Raw genomic sequence first — 20,193 nt, 5'->3', positions numbered from 1 at the left:
CAGACACAAGTCATGCATAAATGCCCATCTGCTGCCTCCCTCACTTTTAATGCTGCCGCAAGACATTGTATTACTTATTCTTACTCAGCTATGGCTGCCTTGAGAAAAGTGCATCTGTTTGTATTGAGGAACGCCTGATGGAAAAAGTTGTGATATGTGAGCAATTGGACAGAATGAGGAAATATATGGCCTTTCTGCTGCCATGGCCATACTTTAATGTTAACTTAAGACACAGAAGAGATCCCTCATGGAGTCAATGACAGTATGTTATCCAGAGAAGATGATTATTGTGGTGTAGTTACTCCACATTCTTGGCGATGTATGCAGGCATACAGCCTGTTTGGCTGCTGCTCTGTTCTCCAGCCTGCAGGAAATCCAGAGTACTGCTCTGGGACACTGTGAGCCCAGGGCCAGACACCATCCACCCCTAAAGGACCAAGCATGCCAAGTCTGTTCCATTTTTTTGTGCCAGGCATACAGTTATGTATTCATAGGATTAAAGATGGGGTCATGTAGAGGCCGTTTGAGTTGATTTGTCAGAATGTAGGTGAGCTGTGGTTGTGAGCAGAGCTGAGTGTTCTTGCTCTGCACCAGTAGATTGGGTGTGGTGATGAATATTTTAGTAGTAAAACTGACAAATCCAGTTGGGTGTGAGTGAAATTGTATTGTGACTTAGTACTAAATTAAATCAATAAACCAAAAAAAAAACACTGTACTTTTATTCATAAGTCCAGGTCCCCAAATTAAATTGCCAGAAACAATTTATTACCACTACAAAGGTTTATACTTTTTGCATAATAAATGGTTCAAAATCATGTCTGCTATGCTAATGACGGAGAGGTTTCACTAATGTGAAATTTACAGCTAAAGACAAGTTAAGATGTTGAAAGCATTGTGGGGCCTTGTTGTATATGGTGGGTTCAACCTTTGTTTTGTGACTATTATTATGTGTGTGTGTACTTTGCGTACTGTACTTTGCATATTTGTAGTGCGAAGCCCCACTCGCCAATTTACCTGTTGACCCTCGAACTGACTGACATCCCAACCCCTCTGCCCGATGGACCTTTCAGAGGTGTCCGACAGAGCTGTAGCATTGTTCTCTTCTTCTTTGGTAGGAATGTGTTCTATTCCCTGCGTCCAGACTGCCACCCGATGGTGAAGTCAGACACTACAGGAACCTGGCGCACGTGTATACCAGGGTCCGCTATATGTGATGTGATGTGATATGACTTGCACTTCCGTCCGAGCAGGTTGTGACTGGAAGTATACCAGGGCCACACACACACCCACACACACACACGCGCACACACACGAGTAATGACATAATAAATATTGCAAGCTGAATCACAGTAAGCAGTAAGTATTAAATCCATGGCTTGCTCTTTCCTTTCGGTTTTTAAGTGTAAGACCGCACAATGGAAAGAACAAATCACCTTTGGAGTAAGAACCTTCCCATACATGATTTTTGATTATTGAAAATGTGCATAGACCTGCTCATGCAGATACATTTGCTTTTTTTTACATTTATTTAACCTAAAAGCTCACATCTTACAGGAGCAGTGTGTCTGTGTATTTGTATTTGTTACCACATTATGACCTTTTTCTGGCATAAACACTGACTTTGTCAGGACTAGTATTCCATATTTTCATGGAAACCTAAACCTGGTCCTAATGAGGCAGAACCTCATGGTTAAGAACTGGTTAACTTTAGGGCTGTGATTTGAATTATGGTTAGGTTTTTGGTGTGTGTGTTGTGAAGGGAGTTGCTGAATGAATGATGATGCTTCAGTGGTGGTCAGCATGTGACATAAGGGTTTTGACAGAGTGTGGCTTTTGTCCCAGCACTACGTGTGCATGGTGTTGTGCTGTTAGAGCTTTGATTTAAATTAACCTGATGTTCAACTTTGGTTGAGGTGGACAGGAGTTTTTGATCACTGAACTTTTGTCATTATTGCTACTTTGGTCCTTGGCTAGCTTACAGGGGATTGATGCACTTTTTATTTCATGAAGACACTCGTAAATGTTCCCTGGCAAGCATGGGAACATTTGTTTAGGACAGCAATGTGCAAAATAACAGCATTAATGTCAGCTAGTAAATGCTTTGTGGTTCCCCGAAGCTCAATACATGTGTGCAAGTATGCGTGGTCTTACATGTGTGCATGTGTGAGAAAGCCATTTGTAATCTAGTAGTATAATGTGGTGTTTCATCCTGGTGCCAAAGCAAACTGGTAGAGCTTTAATGTGCCCACCCTGCTCTCCCAGAATTCCATCGACTCTTGCACAGATGGTAGCAATCACTTCCTGAGGTGCCAGTCATTGCTTTCACTCTCTTCCTCTGTTTTATCGTGTAACAGAGTTAATTCTCCGTCTGGACGTTTGCTAGAGCTTTTATTTAATGTATTTCTCCTCCTCCTTTTTTTTCTGGAACCAGTCTTATTGCATCTCTCTGTGAATGTGTTGGTAACAGTTTTCCTCTTTTTTGTTGTCACAGGCCTGTTGCCTGACACCATATGTGGTTTTTGACTACCAGCTGGTGTGGTTGGTGGCTCTGAGGTTCTGAGGCCTTTAAAGAGAAAGTATGTGTCTCCTTGTTCACATTGAATGCATGTCAATTGCCTGTTACTGCAGTTCTTTAACTGACCAGTAGCAGATGTCTCCACATACATTTACTGTATATGGAATATGGAATATTGTTGATATGCCTTTTTCCTATCTGTATTTAAGAATGTGGTCTTTTATTATGAAAGCGGGACTCTAAAACTTGATTTCACCTTCAAATTTGGTACTGCTTACAATCAAAATACTGCACTGGCACCCAAATAGCCCCTGCTTGTGTTCATATCTGCTCTGATCATTCTTAAACTGTCCACTTAGATACTTTTTTCCATTTGGAAAGATTGCCTGTATTTCATTTTCAGCTAATCGACCCAAGCAGCTTCTGTGCAAGCAGGGGAAGTATGTTTTATAAGTTTCTAAGTTTCCCTCTTTCCCTTTGAATATTTTTGTTCTGTGCTTGGATTTTTAGTACTGTGTTTGCTTGTAAAGTATATATAAATAAAACACAAGAATCAAGCCGGACAATGCCGAACTGTAGATCAGTTAGACTTCACGATCCTAAAAACATGGGTTACTCTACAACAATTACCTGGGTAATGTCTAACAAATCAATATTTATCAGAGGAGTCTGGTATATTTAGCTACAGCACTGCTGATCGTGACCAGCGAGCGGCATCACAAACCATGCCGCTGTATTTCAGTCTAGTGACTGTGTCAGATGTAGTTTGTGCTCTGGTCATGGAGGAAGTACTGAATTCTTATTTATATGTTTTATGATCATGTGATGGCGACCGGACGAAGGGAAAAGGCGGGGAGTGAGCACGGGGGGGTTAAGCGAAATAGGGAGAGAGAGAGAGATGGACAGACAAGAATAACATTGACAATGTGTAACATCATTAATGATAATGTCTCGGTGCGTAACATTAAACAATTACGCTGATACAAGACAGACAGAACATACTTGACAAAACAAAACATAAACAACATTTGACTGACATTCATTTGTATAATAGGTATGGTTTCTAGTAATCGTTAACGACCACATCAAGAGAGGGTATCCAGGCTTACAACGGCTATATCAGTTCAGATGTATCTTATAGTGAAGTGCGGTGTGTGTGTGTGTGAGAGAGCATGAGCGTGCATATGTGTAAATGTGCAGGTGTTGTCATTATGTGGTTGGAATCTGAGTGGGGGGCCGAGTTAATGCCCGACCAACCCCCAGCAGCAAGCCAATAAGGGTCCCGACATATGGGGTACCCAGAGCTGCACAGGGCAGGAGAAGTCTACCTGGATGTTCACGTCAGCACATATTCGGTCCTCTTGTCACTTTTATTATTATTTAACAACAGCATAGACCTGGCAGTCATAGCTTCTATGAGCTCACCTCTAAACCCGACCACTTTCTCAGTGGTGAAATGGCCTGTTTTCAGTGAGTCTACGACTCTCAGCTGATTTATACTTCTGCGTCGCCTTGACAGCCACAGCAAGGTCTGGGTTGAATGACGTGCGAGCGATGATGGAGCAATGGGAGGCGATGCTGAAGTATAAATTTGTTGTTAGTTTATTTTACATGAGAAAACCACTACAACTGTGTAAGATAAGTTAAATTCCTAAAAATAAAACATGAAAAATGACATTGTTGTTTTCTGCAACTTTGTCCTGATTACACTCAGCAACTGGAGGGGGTGCTTGAGTTGAACATCTCTAATGTAGCCCTGTGTAAAATTAAATTTTACACTTATTTTACCAGGAAAACATTTGTAATTGAATGAAATTCAACAACCTGATAAGGAGGAAATATATATATATATTTATGCAACATAACATTGCATTTCTTCATGAGCTTTAAAGGTGCATTATGTAATAAAGCTAAAGCAACTGGCCATAAAATTCTCCTAATATGTCACAGAGACTCAGGAATAATGTTCATATAACAAACTGAACTCACCAACAAAAACAGTTCAGCCAAAATATTTGAAAATAAAAAAAAATCTTTTGCAGACTGTAAATCGTGTTTATGTTTTGAAATCATGTTTTGGCATGTGGTACCACCTACCACCGTCTACCAATCATTGCAGTCAGTAGAGTCTCAGTTGACGAGCAACCACGGGTTGCCAGTTACGTCAGAAAACGAAACCCTAAAAGACCTTGGTATTTTGAATTTGAACGTAGTAACCGTATTTGGCCACATTCTTACATATGGCACCTTTAAGTCTGAAATACAAATAAAGTTCAGACAAAACATTTTATTTCAGAATTTGTAATTGACATAAAGTGATTTTAAGCATAGGTGATTCTTTAACAAAATGTGCTTTAGATTTTGGTGACTTTGTTAGATGCTACGCTACATGTCCAGGCCACGCCCCTTCCTTGTTTGCAGCATTTCACAAGAAACAACCATAGCTTCTTTAGCTTTTCTAGAGGAACGTCTGACTCGCACACAGACACAAAGTCCTGGACGAGTTATCGTACTGAATCTGTCGACTTGCTTGTAGCTAATTGTTCTTTGTCGAGGCTCCTGTTAGCTGCTGTTTTCCTTGTTCTTCTTACAACATTTAGGACCTTTGCTCTGAATTTAGGAGTTGGTTTTGTACCTTTTAAGATCCCCTCTGGAATATTGTCACAGAAAAATCATCCAACCTCTCACCAAAAAAAAACAAAAAACACTCAAACTATGACAATTTTGTGAGATTCTGTCTCTCACACATTCTCTGTGATCATTTGATTGCACGGCAGTCTTCTCCTTTTTCCCTTTTCCCAGAATGTGAAAAAAGTGCACAGAGGCAGGAAGAGTGTAAAGGCAAAGGCAGGCAAAGATTACAATGTTTAGATGTGGTGAAGTGAAGTGGCCCAAAAAGAGTGGGAACAGTGCAATGGACTCAATTCTCCACAAACACCAGGCTCCACAACCTGGCACCCTTCCAGTCTAATCTCTGTCCCTGGCTGATGACATCCAGAGAGAGAAATAGAAGGATGCGAGGAAAAGGGATGGGAAAGAAAACAAGTAAAGATGTAAAGAGGTAACTGGTCAAACTATTTAAGATTTGGTATGAATGTGAGAGCAGAGACAAGAAAAGGTGAGTATTAGGGGAGGAGTGGGAGAAAACTGCAGGGGGAGAGGGCTCCCAAGATGTGACTCTTAAGCCCACGGTGTGAGGTTAACCACAGAAACCAGAGGTCGGGGGGGGGGTGTTGTTGCAAAGACCATAAAAGCATAATGTGCACAGCAGGGCTACGGAAGTTGAAGCTTTTCATTTGTTCTCAGCTTGTATTTTTTCCCCGTAGATTGTTGTCTGCAACTCATTACAGGGCACAGGAACAGTACCTTCATCCGTTTGTTGTCTTGTTAGCATTTTTTTTTTTTTTATCTTTTGTTACTTGATTCGTAATTTACGAATCTTAAATGTGAGTGTGTGACTATGTGTTTATCCAGGAAGTGCACTGCTTTGGCTCGAATGAGGTGCTTATTAACTAGGGGCCTCATTAATAAAAGAGTGGGCAGCTTTCATTCCAAAAGATGGCATACGTACGCAAAGAAATTCTCAGATTTATAAAACTGTGCATACGACGAGTCCTGCACACTTTGTCTTTAAATAGTCTTTAAACGCCCTCTCTGATACCGTCTTCCTGAAGAACAATGGCAAATGCGGCAGCAAATGAGGAAAATAAAAGAAAAAGAAGGAAAGTGTGCGATCAACGCATTAATTTATGATACATTTGAAAAAAAAAATATTATTTTGTTTGTTTGTTTTTTGGAATTAGAGATAAACACGTAGAAACTGAATGTCAGGATCACCACGGCTGCGGCTATTAATCTTGATGCTTAAAAAACTGGCTGTCAACTAGTTGACATAGCTGACATGTTTGCATTGATAGTTGATCCTGTGGGTGTTGTTTTTCTTATGTAACATGTTTGTTTAGAAATGACTTATCCATGTGATCTGAATTTACAGATTTCAACAATCTATAAATCTGTCATTGCACACGTCACCATCCAGTTACACATACATTAACGCACAGAATAAACAGACAGAGCTCACTGAGTTACTGCCAGTGTTGGTTTAGATTACTTTGGAAATGTAGTTGGTTACAATTACAAGTTACCCTCTTGAAAATGTAATAGTAGTGTAACTATTTCAATTACTTTCTGAAAGTAATGTAACTAATTACATTTGATTACATTTTGATTACTTTTCTTAATTTTGAATGAAATCTCTCAACTATTAACCATTTTCACATTTTAAGACCTATAGTGTGATAAACCTTTCAGCAGTACTTAAGACTATATAAAAACAACATGATAAAAGACTCTTTTTTTTAACCATATATTATAAGTCTGACCTTAGGCCTGTACTGCGAAGGAGGCTCACTTCCTCACTAAATGGAGCGACAATGGGCTGATTTCAGCCAAGAGGAGCAGGTTGTTTTAATGGAGAGAGTATGAGCGATACAAAAAAGCCTGATCACAGCCTGAAGCAACAGTGTTGCTGCAAATATGACAAGAGGCTGATTTTAATTTCTGACAGATCTACATTGAGCTGCTTTTAAATATGAACCTTTAGAGCAACAACCACTGTTGTTTTAAACTGTGTTTTATGTTTTCATATATTTCACTGATCACAATTATAAAATGCCAGTGTGTGTTTTATTGAAAGCGAGGCTGGGTGTGCATATGAAAATAGGTTACGGTACAAGCAAATCTCATGTTGTCTCTGTACAAAGACATTTTTAAATGTGAGAAAACAGAGTAGACCTACTCAAGATTTGTGTTTGGGCAATACATAAAAAAACACAGCAGGCGGAACAATTAATTTATTCATGGCCACATTAAGTTAAATTATCTGTCCTGCTGCGAGCGCACAACTTCTTTCAGTGGTGACTGACTGTATATAAAGGTAAATAAGCTATAGCCTAATAAATGACCTCCTGACGCTGAGCAACGTATCCCCTCAGCTGAACATCTGTAGGCAGACACGCTCACAGAGAAAGTAAACAGCAGCTGATCAGCGCGATCTCTCCCTCCGTACAAATGCTCCGTTCTGATCCAGCTCCACTGGACTTTGGTGACGCCAGCTGTAAATGAGTTAAATAGTGAAACAGCGGCGCTTTTATAGCCGATTTTATGATTAAACTGGTCGGGACCAGGTTCTGGTCTGTCTGTATGAAGTGATCTTTGTATTTCCAGCCCAGGAACATCTTGTGCGCTGCCGACATATTGATGCTGAGTCTGACTGCCGCCGTACGGTTTGTCGGTTGAGTTGAATGACACATGATCAGAGAGAGCCAATCACAAGCGTCAGTTTTGGAAGGAGGATGTTGATTTGAAAAAAACTAAAAACAAACATGAATCCATGGGGAAGAAAAAACTGATAAATCCGAGCTTTTGTGGCGATTTTTTTTTTTCAAATGTAACTAAGTTGTAATCATTGACATTTCCAAAAGCAACTGTAATTTAATTACATATTTTCTCCCAGTAATGTAACTGATTACAAGTACGCAAATGTTGTAATTAAATTACGTAACGTCGTTACATGTAATTCGTTACTCCCCAACACTGGTTACTGCATAATGATTCATTACTGTCTCTGATTGTGCTGTGGAAGCTGGGGAGAGAGGAAGAAGATGCCAGTGTGCCGATGTCTCGGGTGTGCCGGTGTCTCCCACGGCTGATAAGTGCTCACCTGCATCAGCTGTCTCTGCTGATGAAAGGCGCAGCGGTGGTGGAATAACTTTTTTGCAGTTATTTTATTACTGTACGGATTAAAATTGAATAACCAAATGTTCTACTCAACTTTCAAGTCCCATTTTCTTACACCAAAGGTACTTTATTTTGGAGCGTTTAAAACGTTGTAGACTGACGTGTGTCCATGCGTTCACGTCAGCAGCTGTGTGTCTATTTACATAAAGAAAAGATGAATCTGTGGAAAATCCATTTCAGTCATTTTCTGTAAGTAAGACTGAGAGAAAAGTGTGTCTCACTCTCACACACACACACACAGTTCCACACCAAATACGCACGGTTTATACATGAGGCCCCTGGTGTTTCCCAGTGAATCGGGCAGGTGGCGAAAACAGGCAGGGAAAACTCAGCCACACACACACAGGGTTTGCTGTGAAGCTATTCTTCTTAAAGTGATAGTTTGGAATTTTGGACATAAGACCTATTTTCCAACTCAGCCGGTGTGATGGAGATGTCTGGAGACGTCTTTCAAGAAATTTAATTCAGTTCTTCTAGTTTAAGACACTGTGTTGAATTTCATACATTTTCACAACCTAAAAGAAGTGTTACCCCTAACCTTTTAATGCCTAACCTTAACCCAAGGTTCTGCCATATCAGGACCACGTTATCGTACACACACAGAGGGTGTTTGGTCAGGTCGAGAGGGTACCCAAGGCAGCTACAGTAGATCAAGACCTTGGCCAAAAGGGTGCAATTCAGTGGTGAGAGGGCTGCCACCCAGTTTTCAAGGAACAATTTTAGTCAAGGTAGTAGCCAAGTATGGTTTTAGACAGGGATCCACAATTTATTGGCTTGTGATTTAGTTGGATTTATCCCTGAGAAGGAAAGCCCTTCTGACTGAGTCATGAACCTGGGTCCTTTTGCTGCAAGGCAACAGCGCTAACCACAACATTGCCGTGTGGCCCTTGATTGAAAAAATCTACATAACAAACAACAAATAAGAAAAATGAGAACCAAACCTTGGACAACCACCAGAATATAATGTGAGTGTTGTCTTTGAATGTTGTAAGGGATTACAGTGGGAAATCACACCATTGTCAGGTTGATTCCTTGCTTCAGGCCAATCAGAACCTAAATGCCTCGAGTGCCACCCCACAGATCAGGAAAGACATGAGCCTACACATCCGGCAGGGTCCATGAGGCAAGATGTGCCTGCTGTGCTGCGTCTGTCTGGTTGTGGATAACATATTCAATTCAATTCAATTACATTTTTTGTATACAAATACATTGTAGACCCATCTGCCTCGGCTGGTTGGAGTGAAGGAAAAATGGGGGACGGAGGAGAGGTGGGGGACAAGAGGGAGATGAGATAGAGCCAGAAGAAGGAGAGAACCAGGAGCAGATATACAACTGTATCAAGTTATAAGTTTATACAGAACAGTTAGAGTCAGTGATGACATGTTTATAGAACTACAGCCATTTATATAAGCAGCAGCAGGAATTGTTGATAAAAATTATACTGATTTTTAATTATAGCATAATAATAATGTCGATGACATCCGTCCATCCATTATCTACCACTTTATCTACTATCTTTACCTATCTCAGCTGACAGGGCGATAGGCGGGGTACTCTGTGGACAGTTCGCCAGTCCATCACAGGGCCATGGTGATGATGGATCTGGATCCTGCAACTCAGAGAGAGAGAGAGGGAGAAAAGGAAGAAAAAACACAAACAAGGGAGAGAAAGTCATATTCATACCCCGAGTGTAAGAGAATGAGTGTGAGTGCACCACAGGAATTCCCCCAGCAGTCTAGGCCTATAGCAGCATTACTCAGAGCTGGTCCAGGTTTCCTTGAGCCAGCTCTAACTATAAGCTTTATCAAAAAGGAAAGTTTTAAGTCTAACTAAATACAGAGAGGCTCCACCTCCTGAACTGTCATTGGAAGCTGGTTCCACAGGAGAGAAACCTGGTAACTGAAGGCTCTGCCTCCCATTCTGCTCTTACAGACTCTGGGAATCATACTTAAGTCAAGTGATCTGTTAGGTAGGTAAAACTAGGTCTTTCAGGTATGAAGGGGCCTGACCATTAAGTGCTTTGTACGTGAGGAGAAGGATTTTAAATTGAATTCTAAACTGTACGGGGAGCCAGTGTAGAGAAGCTAGCACTGCAGATATATGGTCTCTCTTTGTAGTTCCTGTCAGAACTCATACTGCAGCATTTTGAATTAACTGAATGTTTTCAAACAGACTTGTTGGAACATCCTGATAATAAGCATGACTGTAATCTAGTCTAGATGTGACAAAGACATGAACTAGTTTTCCAGCATCCTTTAAGGACTGGATGTTTCTATTTCGCATAATATTCCTCAGGAAGCTGGAAGAAGTCTGTTCTGGTAATCAGTTTTATGTGTGAATCAAATGACATGTCCTGGTCAAATACAACTCCAAGGTTCCTCACAGTGGAACTGGAAGCCATGGTGATGTCATCTAAAGTGACAATTATGGTCATAGAATTTTTCTCTCTAATAACAAGAGCCAGGTCAGCATTTATGTTTGTGATAGCCTGAAAGAGAATATTGTCCATTACATTTTAATTATAAATGATAACTGCTTATCTCGTCAATGTTTTTTCTGACTTCTGATTTCTGAGCGGATGTGTCAAACTTTTTTTTGTTTTCAATTTTTTTGATTAACCTGAAATTAGTTGGGGTTGTGTATAGTCGAGGAGAAAATGTTTGGCTTAAGTGAGCATGCTGCCAGGTTTGACTTTTGCATAAATCTCATGTCTTGGTAACACTTTAGCTATGGCGTAATGGCTATGCTAATGCCTAAATGTTAACTAACAATGTTAAACATAAAATTAATTGCTCTGATCATTTCTAAATGGTTAGGGTAACAATAAAATTACATATGTATATGTTCAACCCATGTACATACATACAAAATCTCGAAAGTATTATTACGTTGTTACAGTGATTTACTGCATACACATACACAAACTTCTAGTTGTGCAAATCTACTAGTTTGTTTTACCTAATTCATTATCCTTTAAAGCAGACAAAAGTTTTATTCATTTTCTGTCATGTCAAAGCAAAAAATTACATATGTTAAAACATTTAAAATTGCGATTATAGCTTTCTTCACAGTCATTACATTTGAAAATGTCTTTTCTTGCCTCAGACTTTGTTGGCTGATCTTGTTGCAAGGCAGTAAATCGATCAATGAGAGCCAGTTGGTACTTAAATGGGAGAACGTGATCCATCGCTTTGATGTTCTGCTATAAGGTGTTAAATGACACAAGTGTTCACAGCTGTGCATGTGTTTGAGATGCCCCCCCCAGATCTGGCTATAGCTGCTACGATTTTAGTCACATTCCCCTCAGAAGAAATTGGATATGTTGTCCTTATCTTTCCCATAGCATTATCTATTTATAAATGTAAGGAACGTGTGTCTGTCTCTCTGTCTCTTAAGCACATAACTGTCCAATGGTTTGCTTTACAGGCTTCAGACTTGGCACCTGATTTACTTAAGGCACCAGTGTCAACTGTAGCCGTGTTTGGATCAGAAATGCAGGATAAAAGATGAATCAGTAAAACAAAAGCTTCTCATACCCAATTATTATCCAATTATGTCAATCTGTCATTGTTTTCCACAGTTAATACAAAAGGAATTTAAAGGGAGAGTTCAGATTTTTTGAATTTTAGACAGCCTTTTCTGACTTTAAACTAGTAAACAGTTCACACCCCTGCACTAAAGTCCATGGAGATCTTTGTTTTATTTTTTAGAAGTTTTTGGCTTGCAGGGTTACAGAAGCTACTACTGCTGCCCCATTTGTAAGTTTGTGCTACTTGGTATCTGAAACAAATGATTTCAAGCACTGAAGCTGCAAGACAACATATGCAAACTCACAAATGGGTTACACATTGAGGTTTCCCTCAGTACTACTTTGTGATGCCATACTGAAACTGCCTAGACACCTCTTAAATGGGGGGGTCAAGGGTCAAAGGTCTCTCCTGGGGCTCTCAGATCTGTAAGAGGTTGTAAGGTTTTGCGGATTCAAAATGGCGTGGCCAACGGCAACCCTCTGCAAATGTTGACCATAGATTGAGTTCCACCGAATTTTGGCGAGAATACCATGGTCTCAACTCAGCAGGAAGTTGGCCTTTTTGAATTTTGGCGTTTTGCACCCAACGTAAATGAGCTAGACACATCAAAGTCGAAAAGTTGTTGAAAGGTTTTGTGGATTCAAAAGTGAGTTGAGGGAACTGCTGCACATACCGACTAGCATGGGGACACGAGGGCGCTATCATGACTGTGTGCAGTCCTTGTTTGGTGTTCTAATTACAGAAGTCTAGATTATGTTTTATGTCATTTTAAATAAACGTCTGTGTTCTTTTATATTAATAGATTGATTTTGCATCATAACTAGTATTACGAAGTGTATGTGGGATATTATGATGCGATATTGTGAACAGTTGTTTTTTTCCCACTTTTTGTTTTCTAGGCCAGCCCCCTTTTGACCACACTAGACACTCATTGATGAATGGTGTAGAGTGAACATAGTTAATCAATAATGTCAAGACCTGGTGACTGTGCTCAGTGTACAGAAGAATTAACCCAATATAAGCTTTACCCATGTCCCACATATTTTGGCTCCCCTCATTTTCATGACATCTAGGTCGAGCCCACTCTTTCATCTGAACTAGTCTCATTTTTAATAGATCTTGGGAGTCTTTCATCATCAGTGATTCATGAAAGTAATGTCCTCTCTTTCCAGTGATTAATAACTAATTGGCTGACTGGAGCTGAACTCATTAATTATGAAATGGAGAAAATGAGCTCTGCAAATATCCCTTTTGACTGATGAGTTCTGGAATAGCAACCAAAGGCCACCACCACTGTGTAGATAATGAACAAATCCTGTTTTACTGGAAAATCTCTTCTACAGCTCTCTGCATGGCAGTACACTCTCCCCCTTCATTTTGGATAAACATTAATTCAGTCTCTCAGATAAAAATTGTAAGAAGACTAAACATTTTAGTCCCACAACTGTCAATGATAACTTCGTTCTCCTCTCCACAGCATGCAACTGTAACCTTCATGCCCGTCGCTGTCGATTCAACATGGAACTGTACAAGCTGTCAGGGAGAAAGAGCGGAGGTGTTTGTATGAACTGCCGCCACAACACTGCAGGACGCCACTGCCACTACTGCAAGGAGGGCTTTTACAGGGACATGGCCAGACCAATCACTCACCGACGAGCCTGCAAGGGTGAGAGTCCAACCAAGTATTTAATGCTGTGAAAGTCTTTCCTTTTACTTTTGTATAAATCTTTGAATTCATGTTGCAGCCATCCAGAGTATGAAGTATGATCTACTTTACTTTCTATTAATCAGATGTAACGTTTGAGCATCTTTAAGTGGCAATGACTATGCAGTTCTTCTTCAGCTGTCAGAAACATTTAGAAATTTGAAACCATCACAGATTATTACATAATTCGCCGTTTGACTTTTCTTTTGGCAACAGACAGTGCTAAATGTTCACAGAATGTGGAAACAAAAGCAGTCATGTCTAAGAAAGTGTAAATGGAGTAACACATTATGATTGGAAACATACATGGTAACTTTCAATAAAAAAAATGTCTAACTTGCCATAGCATAGCTGAGGAAAACAAATTGATACTGTGCCTGACATTTTTCTGGCCATTCCACCAAATGTTTCCCCATACCCCACACACCACATAATATTATCACTTGGCTGAGGCCTTCCTCATGGAAAATGTATTTTACCCCTTTATTATTTCACATTTGCAGTGAATATTTTTCTGCCTGATTTATGCTGGAAGCATTTTGATCCTCTCACTAGACTCAAGAATAACACCAGTTTCCTGTGCCCGTTGCTCAGGAAACTATTCAAATCAAAACCAGGGAGTGTTTTTCATCCTGTTGATCCCAGTAAATGTAATAAGAAGTCACGTCCAGAACTTTAAAAACAGCATTGGAGATAGCTGCCAAACCCTGATATCCACAATGATCTGTAGCCGAAATGTCATGATGATAATCTTCCTCCTGGCTTTTGCTCCGTTTTCCCTCTACAGCCAAACGAAGCTGTAACACAACACTGGGAGCTTTGAAATGGCATAAGATCAAGCCTCATTTGCCCTTTGTCTGGCAAAAACTACACTATGACTTGATCACATTTCTTAAAACTTAAGTCACTTGACCTGTTACTGCACTATGGAAAAGTATCTATAAAGTGATAGTTCAAAATAGTATCAACAAAGTTAATTCATCGATTCATTGTTGCAGCCCGAAAACCACTTACTCTCCTGCACCAAAGTCCACACTGGTGGTTGATGGTTCTTGCCTTGTGATGAGGTGGTTAACACTTTATTACTTTCTCTCACAAAGGCCCCAGATATGACAGAAATTAAAGTTAACATCCACAAGCATCTGCTCAGCAGCTGACTTCATGATTGATTAGACCAATTTCACTGCAGTCTAGGAGCTGTCACTGTACTTTTCCTCAGCATTTGCTCTCTTTCTTCATCTCATGTCCCCTTATTGGTTTATAGCCACCAACTCCTCTTCCTCACCGTCTGCCTTTTCTCACCATTACTCACTACTTGTAAAATCTTTCACATTGTCTTCCTCTCTTACTGTGGGCTCCCTTACTTTATTTTCAGCTGTGATTTTTTAACTCCTCCATGTTTTCTCTTCATGTGTCAAGGTCAAATTAGAGGTCAGATGTGTGCGATGGCTGAGGGAGGTGAGTGTTTCCTCTGAAATGGAGTTATGACAATAAAACACAGGTGTTTTTTTAAAGCTGAGACTGGAGTGCAAAGGGCTGGAGGGCAGTGCAGCTCTAAAAAGAATGAATGGGTCAGGTCTGTTTCAAATCAAGCCGGCTTTAGATGGATGTCAGTATACAACCTGAGTATTTGAAGAAGAAAGAAAACACTTTACTTCTGTCTACCACTTAACCTCATATACACCAAACACACAAGCTGTTTTCTGTGTTAAGTACTTAGATCCAAATTCACAGATCTGCATGAATTACTCCAGCTCGACAGATCTAATGCTCAATCACCCCCCCCCCCCCTTTACAATGTCACAGGCATTAGAAAAAAGTCAGCAAGATTAAAAAAGCATGGCAGACACCACATGGCCTGTCTGAACTATGAGGTCGGTAAAATGTAAGTTTTTATGTGATTACAGGTCATACAACTGGTGTCAATAGACCACAGAGAACATTGACAAAATACATTTTTAAGTGTAGCTCCATTGGCTGCATGTCGCAATTATTGTGAAACAGGCTGTGAGGATATTTGCTGTTGTGCAGCAAATTCACAGTGTCAAAGGGAAATCAAAATTGAGGCTGGGATTGCCAACGCAGCAATCAATTACTTCCTCAACTAAACTGTTTGTTGTTGTAAACACGTCTTCATCTGTGCCAATAGTTCTATGTACACATTCAGTCTAATTGAACATAAGCAACATCAGTCTAACTATTCAAATGACTTTTCCAGGCCACTGGGAAATATCTTGCTGCTCCCTTTGGGCTTTTCCTCCACTGATCGTGGACTAAAGCTAATTGAATGGGATAATTTTGTATGGAACTGATTATGCCTTCAGGGCAAATGACACAGTTTTTGTACTTAATCTGAAATATACAGAGTGTGGAGCTGCTCTTTTGATGTCTTGAGTTTATCAGTATTTAAGTAAGAATTAGTGCTCAAACTATTTGATTTCACAATAAGGTATACATTAGTGCTGTCAAAACGATTAAAATATTAAATCATTAATAAATTATTTTTCCTCATTTTAATACTCTTAACATAGAAAAGTGGATCGGCTTGCTTTGTGTAATTTTCTTTTTTTATTGAAAACAACATTGGCATATACTGTAGTGTAGGGCTGAACAATTAATCGACATTTTTCTAAATCGCAATACAGCTTACTGCAATTTCAAATAGCAGGAGAAACAATATTTGTTCAAGCCAAAATGTGGCAAAATATCTTTTTAGATTAATTATTATTACACATCTTATTCTACAGACTGAACCAGAGTCAGACACAAACTAATCCTAGTATCTTCTATGTAACAGGCTAAGCATGGTGTGTGTATGTGAGAAGCTGTATATGTGTGTGCTGTAGGAGGTATGAGACGTGTTTGGAAGTTCAGTCACACAGTGGTCTAAGACCAGGCGATAAAGCTTGTCACGCAGCGTCACAGTCCTCTATTAAGGACACTCCCATATCCCACCACGTCCCGCAGACATCAAGAGATAGCTGTGCAGCAGTGCAAGTAGATTGGTTATTTATTGTTTTTCTTGCTATCATTATTATTAGTAATAATACTAAATAAATTATTATTATTTAGTATTATTATTAGTATTATTATTATTATTATTTTGCTTATTACTAATTTATTTCTGACTGTTTTTTAAGTTATATTTAAAGTTTGGTGGTTCAATAAATACTCAAGTTTTGAAAACAATGAATAATCATGTTTATTAATCATGATTTTAATAACAATCAAAAATATTTGTGATTATTATTTTTGCCATAATCGTTCAGCCCTACAATATATCTTAACATTTAAAGTTATAAGGTATGTCCCACATTGTCCCACTTTACCATGCTCCTTGTCCCACATTTTGTCTGTCTGGAGGTGGTCACCCTAGGCTGGAGGCAAGACAGAAAGGAGTCTTTATTTTTCCTCTTGAAACAATCAAACAAAAAATCAGGAACTCAAAGTAGAAAATAAAACAACATTTTGCACTTGAGCTAATTGAGCAAATTAGCAAGACAGACTTGGATAGTTTTTTCTGGAAGCATAAACGATGCACTGGCACACGACTGAGGGACTGGGAACACTATATAGGAGAAGAGGGAATCAATGGCAGGTGTGAGTGATTACTGAGGACCAGCAGAGGCCTCAAGTACAAAGACTTGCATGGATTTCCTCCTGAAACCAAGAAACTGTCATACGCACGTTTCTTTTGTACATCCCAAATCAATGTGGAATTGAGCGCACATGCAGAGGTGACAAACTCCTCCCTGTCCACGCCCTCATTTAAATATGCAAATCAATTTAAATAGGCCCTGAGATTCACCTCTTTGATCAAATAATGCAGTGAACAAAGGAAAGAAAAGGAATTTCACACAGTCTGAAGAATTCACTAGAATCTCTTGCTCACAGTCTGAGCAAGAGATTCTAGTGAATAACGTGGAGACGCGCAGGGCGATTTTGTTTGGTACCCTGGTACCCCAGGGATAAATATGACAAAAAAGATGTGAGTGGGAGCGTGTGTGTGAGGCTGTAAATGCCGTAGGATCCAAGCAGCGCACACACAGAGATTAAAAATAAATGGTCAGATCTCAAGGTGGAGGTGAAGCGGAGGGTTTCTGCTCACCGCCGAAGTGATCGCAACAGGTCATACTATTATCTGCTAACAATACACATCCCTCGTGCGTAAAGATGGCAGGATATTAAACACTTTGACAATTTTTTTTTAAATTTCTCACAATTAATGAATGCAGAAGTGCGCCATGGCTGACATTTCCAACTTTACGCCCGCTTTTACTGACATGAATACTGAACACATGAAGACAATCAGGGGCTTGTTAGAAAGCTCTCTAGCTCTTATTTCACCAGCAGAAAATAAAGAAAACCAAAAACATGATATATTAATGCGCACAGGCCCAAATGTGCATGGCGCTGGTTTACATTCGGGACAATTAAAAGAATAAACTATTTACTCACCCAGAAGCCACCCATCGTGCACTGTGCCAGCCTCCAGCCTGTTCCCAACCATGCTGTTAGTCACAATGAACCAGACCAACTTGCCACGATGTTTGTTAGCTGCATTTGCGCATCACATATGATTTGAACATTGATGGAATGAAAATATTTCTTGTTAACGTAAACAAATTCATCCCGTGTGTGCGTGGGTTTTCTCCGGGTTCTCCGGCTTCCTCCCACAGTCCAAAAACATACGATATGGGGATTAAGTAAATTGGTCACTCTAAATTGACCATAGGTGTCCTGCGATGGACTGGCAAACTGTCCAGGTTGTACCCTGCCTATCGCCCAATTTCAGCTGAGATAGGCACAGCACCCCCCGCGACCCTCTGGTGGAGGATATAACGGTAGATGATGGATGGATGAAATTCATCCCGTGATGGTGCTTTTATAGCAATGTGTGCGCTTTAATGTTGGCCTGTTTAACAGCATTGTATGGGAGTTTGATGAACTTGGATGACATTCGGATGATTCCGTCCCACACAGCTGGCATGGCTCGGCTCAGGGTTGACTGGCACACTCCTGACCGAAATCGGCTTATGAGCCAATTATCATTGTCAAATAAATCCTCTCTTTCCCTAAATACTCGCTCACGTCGGATTGCACCATTTGCAATTGTTCAATAAATGTGTCTCTGATGTGCACATCACTCTGATTACTACTTGTTGTTTCCCAGCATCACCACTAAGTGTCGCCAAAGGAACAATAGCTGTAGAAACGTGCGCACGCCAGCCATAAAGTTGGTGTGGGGCACTGCACATTTCCACGGTCATTTCACGTTTCATACATCTGAACGTGAGTGTGGAAAAGGACGTATGGCACGTTTTTGTGCGTATGCAACCGTTGTACACGAGGTTTCAGGAGAAGTGCATTAGGGAATTAGGGGAGGTGTGTCAAGGCAGGTGAAGTGCCAGCGCGACATGAAAGCATGAACGTTACCAAAATAAAAGGGGAAGTGAAAACAAACCCAACACCAACAAGTGATATGAAACATAAACTTAACCAGACACTACTAAACAAAACAAATACACTTAAAAAAATCTGCTGCCAGAGAGGTGCGTCAGTGAAGCAGGAAGTAATGTGCTCTGTGTGTTTATATTAGCAAGCCACAGCTGAATATCTCTGTCACCCTTAATATTTTGAGTTAATTCTTCTTATTGTGAGAGTCGCACAATAATTAGAGAGGCTGTGTATTACCCTGCAGTGATGTGAATAAAGTGCCGTTCTTCAGATGAAGATGAAGTCCCATGGTTTAACGTGTTCTTGCCCTAACAAGCTAAAGGAGCTAGCGGTCTTCAGAGGTCTCCTTAAATACTGAGAGCCCGCTTGGAGACGGAGAAACGCAAAGCGCTCGCCATCCACTCAAAACGTAATGTTAGCCTACTACTCTTTGGCTGGCTCGAAAGCCCAAACAAGTGAGCGCAGCTTGCCTGTTGTTTTGTTTCTGGTCTAGCTATATCCGGTGTGGTGCTGTAGTTGTTCTAATGTTACTAGTTGTTGCAACAGCATGTGAAAAAAAATACAAAGTTTGCTCGGCCAAAAAGAGCGTTAATCTCGCATTAAAGGTGATGACGCTTGCTCTGGGTGGCGCTCTAGAGCGAGTGTCTGTCGAATATCCAACTTCAAACCAACTTCACTGCGCTTCATAACAGATGCTTGCACTCCGTGGTTTGTTTGTTGACATTCATTTTCTCATTTCTCATCGTAGTCTACGCTGAATCCTAAATGATCTCACACAGCGGACTCATTTGAACTTCCTTTTTTCAGAGTCTTGTTCACTCGCGCTGATTGACGCTCATGTCTCTGCTCCTGAGTGGATCTAATCACGCAGGATTGTGTATTTTATTACATTTTGACGGACTGAAATGTACAGTAATACCGTTGTTTGCCGTTGCGTATTGAACCGAACAGGGTGTACCGAACGGTAAGGGTAAAATACTGAATACCACTGCATACCTAGGAAGCACCCACTGTGCTTCATATTCACCACATTCGCGTTTCAGGTGAATCCTGATGAGTTTTGTAAATGAAGCCCATGAAACATTAAGAACAAAGAAAATCCTCTGTGGATAAGATGCATAGTCATGGATTTAAGTTACATAAGATGAAAACCTTTATTTTATAATTCTACTGCCAGGTACTAATGC

The 20,193-nt window shown here is 40.2% G+C and overlaps 1 protein-coding gene across 1 annotated transcript in view; it reads left to right on the top strand.

The window, feature by feature from the left end:
- The window catches only part of ntn2 (netrin 2), a gene marked incomplete at both ends in the record, with an annotated part of 41,307 nt that overhangs the window by 4,888 nt on the left and 16,226 nt on the right, over positions 1 to 20,193 (top strand). The window contains one exon of the mRNA XM_083903990.1: positions 13,322 to 13,510. Coding sequence (XP_083760116.1) covers positions 13,322 to 13,510 — 189 coding nt within the window. The remainder of the gene's footprint in view (positions 1 to 13,321; positions 13,511 to 20,193) is intronic.

This window comes from Microchirus variegatus, assembly GCF_963457635.1.
Source record: "Microchirus variegatus genome assembly, chromosome: 17".
NCBI lineage: Eukaryota > Metazoa > Chordata > Actinopteri > Pleuronectiformes > Soleidae > Microchirus > Microchirus variegatus.
This window is presented reverse-complemented; position numbering and strand designations above follow the sequence as displayed.